Raw genomic sequence first — 7,496 nt, forward strand, 5'->3', positions numbered from 1 at the left:
AGATTTTATTTATTTATTTATTTGACAGAGAGAGAGACGCAGCGAGAGAGGGAACACAAGCAGGGGGAGTGGGAGAGGGAGAAGCAGGCCTCCCCACTGAGCAGGGAGCCTGATGTGGGGCTCGATCCCAGGACCCCAGGATCATGACCTGAGCCAAAGGCGGACACTTAACGACTGAGCCACCCAGGCGCCCCGGGTCATTGTCATTTTGTTTCTAGCTCTGGCCTAAACGCATAAGGGGAAATTATTGTTATGTTTTCCTTACCACATCAGGACACTTTAAATTAGATATGATTTTATTACTATTATTACTACTGCTACTATTATTTTTATATGAAACGGCTCTGCTCTCAATAGTCCCTCTTGTCAGCTGTGCCTTGAAGAAACACAGTCCTGGACTGATTTCTTTTTGCAGCAGTTTTCAAGCCTCATGTTTAGGAAAGGATTAACTCCACTGTGACAATACTTTATAACTGCTCATGTAAATAAATGGGCTGTCCTGTCTCCAGACTCGTCCCCTGCCTGTCTAGTTTCCACATTGGCGGCCATCTGCCTTTCTAACACAAAGGTGACGACCTTTCTTGCGCTGCTCCTCATCTTTCACTGATTCTTTTTCCTAGAAAATATTCAGTCCAAGGTTCTTGGCTGGGACTGAAGGTCACTGTGCTTGGTCACGTGTGGCTTTGCTACAGTAGGCCCCCCTTACCTGTGGGGAAGACGTGCCAAGACCCCCAGCGGTTACCTGAAAGTGTGGGTGGTACCCAACTGTATATATACTCTATTTTTTCCTACCCGTCCATACCTATGATAGAGTTTAATTCATAAATGTGGCACAATAAGAGATGAACAACAATAACTAATAATAAAATAGGGCAATTATAATTATATATTCCCTATACCTGAGATGTCCCCCTTCCTTCAGTCTCCCTTCCCCTGGAATGTCAATGAAACCAGTGAAGAATTTAATTAAAAAAGTAAACCAAACCGATGACTGACAACTTCCTATTCATCCTGGGAAGGCTGTCCTGATCTCCGGTCTTCCCTTGCCTCTGCCTTCTGTGCCTCGTGCCCACCTCTGTCAGAGTGCATACCTCACCCTTGTGATCGTTTTTTTTTTAAGTTTATTTATTATTTATTTTTCATAATGTCAGCACCCAATGTGGGGCTTGAACTCACAACCCCGAGATCAACAGTCACATGTTCTTCTTACTGAGCCAGCTTAGTGCCCCATGATCACTTTTTTTTTTAAAAAGATTTTATTTATTTGAGAGAGAGAGAGCATGAGCTGGGGCAGAGGGAGAGGGAGAAGCAGACTCCCCACTGAGCAGGGAGCCCAATGCGGGGCTCGATCCAGGACCCTGGGATCATGACCTGAGCCAAAGGCAGACGTTTAACTGACTGAGTCACCCAGGTACCCCACCCCCGCCCCGTGATCACTTTTTTTTTAACAGTTTTGTTGAGATATAATTTACATACCATAAAATTTAGCCATTTGAAGTCCATAATTCAATGGCTTTTAGCATATTCACAGATCTCTGCCACCATCATCACAATCCATGTCGGACCATTCTCATTACCTCAAAAGAAACCTCACACCCCTTAGCTGACGCCCCCAACCTACTCTCACCCCCAGCTCTAGGTAACCATTAATCTGTTTTGGGTCTCTATGGATTTGCCTATTCTGGGCATTTCATGTAAATGAAATCATACAATACGTGGCCTTTTGTGACTGACTTCTTTCACTTAGTATAATGGTGTCAAGGTCTGTCTATGTTATAGCATCTATAAGTACTTTGTTTCTTTTCATTGCTGAATCATATTCCATTAGATGGACACAACACATTTTATTAATTCATTCATCCATTGATGGACATTTCGGTTCTTTCTACTTTTTGACACTTTTGAATCATGCCGCTATGACCATTGGATGCAAGTTGTGCTGTGGACATGTTTTTATTTCATTTGGGTATATACACCTAGGAGTGGAATTGTAAGTCATATGGAGACTGTATGTTTAAGCTTCTGAGGAACTGTCCCACTGTTTTCTACAGCGGCTTCAATAACTTATATTCCCACCAGCAGTATATGAAGATCCCAGCTTCTTCACATCCTCAACACTTGTTTTGTCTCTCTCTCTCTCTTTTTTTTTTTAAGATTTTATTTTTAAGTAATCTTTACACCCAACATGGAGCTTGAACTTACAACCCTGTGATCAAGAGTTGCGTGCTCTACTGACTGAGCCAGCCAGAGGCCCCATTATTATTTGACTTTTTGGTTATAGCCATCCCAGTGGGTGTGAAGTTGTATCTCTTTGTGGCTTTGATTTGCATTTCCCTGATGGCTGAGGATATTGAGCATCTTTTCATGTGCTTACTGGCCACTTGTATACCATCTTTGGGGAAATGTCTATTCAGGTCCTTTGCCTGTTTTTGAGCTGGGTTATTTGTCTTTGTATTATTAGATTGTAAGAGTTCTTTATGTATTCTAAATACAAGTCCCCCATTAAATATACAATTTGCACTATTGGCATTTTGGGCTGGATTATTTTTTGTGGTGGGGTGCTGTCCTGTGCACTGTAGAATATTCAGGAGCATCCTTGGCCTCTACCCACTAGATGTCAGTAGTAGACTCCTCCCAACCCCCAATTGTGACACTTAAAATTCCAGCCAAACATCCCCTGGGGGCACGGGCAAAACCGGAGAACCGCTGATTTTAAGAAATCCACTTCCGTTCTTCGCTCCTCCATCCTATCACTTCCCTTCCTTTATGGTAGTCATTAATTCTATTTTTTAATAGGTTGTCTTTCTTTCTTTTTTTAACAGGTTATCTTTCCATTTAAAAAATATAAGTAAACCTATATGTCTACTTGTAACCCCCTTTCCTTCTTAGATAAATGGTAGCATGCTCTGCACGTTTTTTTCTTTCTTGCTTTTTTAACTTAACATTATATGCTGGAGATCACTCCATGGAAGGATATAGAGATATTCTTCACTCTTTTTATAGCTTGCAATTCAGACCATAATGAACCATAGCTTCCCAGCCAGATGGTACTTTTAAGTCCTATGCTCAGAAGACCTAATACTATTGAAGAGTTCCTTATGAAGCTTTATTATAAACATATTTCTTGGCTAATGGCTGAAACGGCTGTGCAGGCAAATCATGGATTTTCTTTCCTAAGATAATACTTTGGGATAGGAAGTGATTTGGGGGGGTGGGGGTAGTGTGTGCTAGGAAGTGGTTTGACCAGTAGGTGCCACTGTTAGATAGCTTTGGCAAGGTTAATCCTTTGCGGACTATTCTTTGCACTGTGTGTGTGTGTGCGCGTGCCCGTGCGCGTGGGCACACATATATGGATATGTGTTTCCTTTTTAACAAATACATTGGCTAGCATGCTTGAGACACTGTGCCCCCTTGCTTTTTTTTTTTCCCCCTTGCTTTTTGTGCGCATCACTCCCTGTCAGTGCACAGGGAACTTCCACATGCTTCCCTGCTGTATGCATCATTTATTTAACCAGTCTCACACTGATGAATATGTGTCCATTATTTTGCAACTTTAAATCATGTTCCAAATTAGTATCCCTGTGCATATGTCCTTGCGGCCCATGCATGCGCATTTCTATGGCATGCGTTCCTAGAGGGGAATTACTAAGTCTGAGGATCTGTGCATTTTGCATTTTGATAGCTTCTATACTCATAAGTGAGATGGGAACAATAAAACCTAATTGCCACTGAACATCTTTATGGCCTGTAATCAGTTTGTTGGAGAAAAATAGCCTTAAGAGGCAGCATTTGTGCTGATGGTGAGAAGTCCTCTTAAGGAGAAAGGCTAAGGGAACAGAATCGTCAGGCAGCAGATACCAGGCAGCCTGGGGAAATCAGTTAAACTTGAGCAAATAACAATGACTTACAGTGGGTAATGGTCATTCTGGCCCTTCCAGCTAAAAAAGTAGATAATTTGGAAACCAGGAGCCTCCTTTAGGGTATATTTGCTGCTAAAATCTGTTTCATAGGTGTGGAGGAGGAAAAATAATTTTTACTCCTCCCTTCTAGGTTCTTGGCTGAGACCCCTCTGTCATAAAAGATTAACAGGACAAAAACAAAGAAAGCTTAATAACCTGTTTACCTCCTGCGTACATGGGAGAAACCCAGGAAAACCAAGTGGCCCAAGCCATCATGTTAAATAACCTCTCCAGCTAAAGACAAAAGATGATGTTGGGAGTGGGGAGCAAGTTTTGGGGGGGGTTACTTGGAAAAACACAGGAAACAAGGGTATGATTGTGATGCAGACTGAAATCCTTGCTTTCTACATTCATATGCGTTTCTAGAGATTTAGTCATCCTCTTCCTGGTACAGAGTGGGAGATAACCCTTACGGATGGAGATTTGCCTTTTACCATGTCAATGTCTCTTCCAGCAGTAGAGACAAGGGCATCCGGGAGAGAGATCTAAGAGGAGGTATCTCTTATACACATAAAAGGAGAAATAGATTTTTCTCTAAGAGTGAAGGTAGACTCCGGGACTACCAGGAGAGAGTGAATAAAATTTATTTTATTGTGTCATTTCTCTGCTTAATCCACAAGGTGAAATAGAAGGCTCTGGGAATTTGCTGAATATTTAGGGTTCTATAGTGAGTCTGATTTTTTGGCTTGTGTCAAAGTAGGCTTACCTGCTTTCTGGACAAGGCTTACCAGGAACACAGCTGTGAGTGACTTGCATTCTGACTCTTTATTAATCACGTGGCTGCTGCTGACACCCTTGACCTTGATTTTGGCTTCAGATCTCTCCAGTTCATGTGGAGGATAGTTCACGGCATCGTGTACTTTCTATTTAGAATATTTTTGGGTTTTGAGACATATATAGGAAGAATGATCTCAATCCAATATTTAGGTATGTGGATATGCTTAATTTTTAGCATTTCTTTTCTGTTTATTGAGAATAGTAACTAAAAAAACCCTGGATTTCCAGAAGATACAACACTTGGAAAACAAAATCCGTCTTCCACCTTCACACACATCAGTACACACGTGTCTACTTGGATAAAGGTATTGGTAAGGAAAAGTGAGGAATTTGAAGCATTTTAAGCAGATGCAAATGGACATTTGAGATTGTGGTATTTGATACTATTTCAATTCTAGTTATCATAGATAATGACTTCTTTTATCCCTTTTTGATCCAGGGATTTTCAAAGTCAAAATTGATTTCACATTTGACACACTGGATTTGTGGCATAGTTACATCTAATTAAAAGTCGATTCAGGTGAAGGGTAATTTCTGTTATACATTAAGCATAATTAATGCATGACATTTTCCTACCTCTAGATGAAGCTGTTTGAAATATCTTTTCTTCCATGTTATTTTTCAACAACTTTATATGGAAAGCAAATTAAAAGGCATTAAAACAAACCCAGACAGCCATTCAGTGTAACCTTTCAGGCGACTTTTTATTACTTTGAAGACTGCTTTGCATTTAGAACATTGAGTGAGCATCTCCCAACTAACAGAACGGTCTTATAGAAGTCCTTTGGAGCTTCGTTTGGGCTAAAGAACTTTTCTTCCCATCAAAGCAGCTGCCAAGAAGACAGCTATGGCTAAAATAGCCTTTTATGGACCAGTTTGGGAGCCTAATAGTCATTTAGTCCTGTCTCTGTGGGGGCAGTAGGTTCAGAGTTGATATTAGGCTGTTGGCCATAGAAACTGCTTTCTATCTGGAGAAAGAACAATTCTTCAGGCATGATGGCTGCTGTCTAATGGCTAGGGCATGTTCTCCACCCAAGCCTCCCCCTTTCGCCGGCCTACTTTTTGGAAGGAGATGGTGCGCCGTGCTTGCAATGAGCCTCCATTAGTGAATCACAAGGGTCGTCTATAATTTTAACAATAAATGACTAAATGAGTACTTCAAAGCTAATGTATTTGAAGGCTTTTGTACCTTGAGCTCAAAGGGAAATGCCTTAGGAATAGGTATTTCAACCACTTGAAAGATTTTTCTGCAGTAGAAATAACTGGATGCTAGTGGAAAGAGATTAATAAAAAGAAAAAGGTCACTCTACATTTAGAGCTTGTCTACTTAAGTGCAGTTCCAAATAGAGTGTATTACAAATGAACTGCTATCACAACCCTGCTTGCAGTTTAGTTGGGGATTCGAGACATACACTGGTGAAACATATAACCAAATATATACAGCAGTACGTGCGTCGTGCCCACATTAATGCTAGCAGGGTTGTCGACTAGGACTTTCTGCTGTGGTAGAATGCTCTGTATTTGTGCTATCCAATATGATAGCCACTAGCCACGTGGGGCTGTGGAACGCTTGAAATATTGCTAGTGTGGCCAAGAAACTGAACGTTAAATTTTATTTAATTTTAATTGATTTAAATGTCCATGACCACCTGATCTAGTGGCCACAGTATTGCCCAGCGCAGGTAAACCTTACATACTTAAGAATCCAGAATCTAGAAAAAATACTGTGGGTTAGAGTAAGAAGAGAAGGTTGTCAAAGGCTGGGAGACTTCATAGAGAGGAGGGGAGGCATCGGCTAGACCGGAATGTCCAAGATTTGCTGGTAAAATACCGAGTGGCTTGGCTGAAGCATACGGCTCCTGTAGAGAAGTGGAGGGAAATAAGGGAGGTTGGTACGGATTTGTGGGGCTCCTTGAGTATCAGTGTCAAAATTAATCCTGAAGGCCCTAGGGAACCAATAAGATAATACCTGTCAACTGTGACATATTATGCAAATACCGTACTCATTGCAGAAGACTTTGCAATAGAATGAGTGCTTTAGGAGGATTCAGCTGGCATGGCATCAAGAGAGCTGAGAGGGGAGAGAAGACTCCAGGCACAGCACTGGGTTGAGTCTTAAGGCAGCCTCAGTCTGCGATCTAAGGAGCTGGGTTGGAGCAGGAGTTAGAGTAGAAAGATCCAGCTGGCAGAGCAGCTTTATGGAATGATTTAGTGACTGGAGAGTCAAGAATCATTCATTCAGCAAATAACACTTGAACCTGTCCCATGTGCCAGGCTCTGAGCTAGACTTGGGGGTACATCAGTGAAAGACCAGAGATCTTTCAGAAACACACATACTACATTTTGGGTGGAAAGCCAGCTACAGGGAATAAAGAGGGCATGCTGGCTTCAGATCATAAAAGTCCTTGGTTGCCATGATAAGCCAAGGTCAGAAAGGGAGTAGAGGGGCACCTGGGTGGCTCAGTTGTTAAGCGTCTGCCTTGGGCTCGGGTCATGATCCCAGGGTCCTTGCCCTGGCGGAGCCTGCAGTCTAGTGAGGATTGAAGTTTTGTGGTTGACAAAGTGCTGGTACTGTTGATTCTAGAGGAAATTCAGGCGAATCCTGTTGGATGTGGGAGATGAGATCAATGTTGGAAACTAGGCCAAGAAAGCCAACGAAGTAGACATGTACATACACTCCTACTACGTACGACACTCCATACGTTTTCACCCTTCTTGAAGGTCCTCAAATGATAATTTGTCCAAGTCAGTAAATCTTAG

At 41.9% G+C, this 7,496-nt stretch overlaps 2 protein-coding genes across 6 annotated transcripts in view; one reads left to right on the top strand and one right to left on the bottom strand.

Annotated features, from left to right (window-relative positions):
• CTPS2 (CTP synthase 2) overlaps window positions 1-7,496 on the top strand; it is a 94,620-nt gene that overhangs the window by 41,617 nt on the left and 45,507 nt on the right. The window lies entirely within an intron of this gene.
• The window catches only part of S100G (S100 calcium binding protein G), a 7,218-nt gene continuing 3,497 nt past the window's right edge, over window positions 3,776-7,496 (bottom strand). The window contains exons 3-4 of the mRNA XM_081809290.1: window positions 4,688-4,822; window positions 3,776-3,826 (exon numbers count right to left, since the gene is read on the bottom strand). Of these exons, the coding sequence (XP_081665416.1) occupies window positions 3,776-3,826; window positions 4,688-4,822 (186 nt within the window). The remainder of the gene's footprint in view (window positions 3,827-4,687; window positions 4,823-7,496) is intronic.

The sequence above is a fragment of the Leptonychotes weddellii genome, chromosome X (genome assembly GCF_054177405.1).
Source record: "Leptonychotes weddellii isolate Sample4059 chromosome X, ASM5417740v2, whole genome shotgun sequence".
In the NCBI taxonomy this organism is placed as follows: domain Eukaryota; kingdom Metazoa; phylum Chordata; class Mammalia; order Carnivora; family Phocidae; genus Leptonychotes; species Leptonychotes weddellii.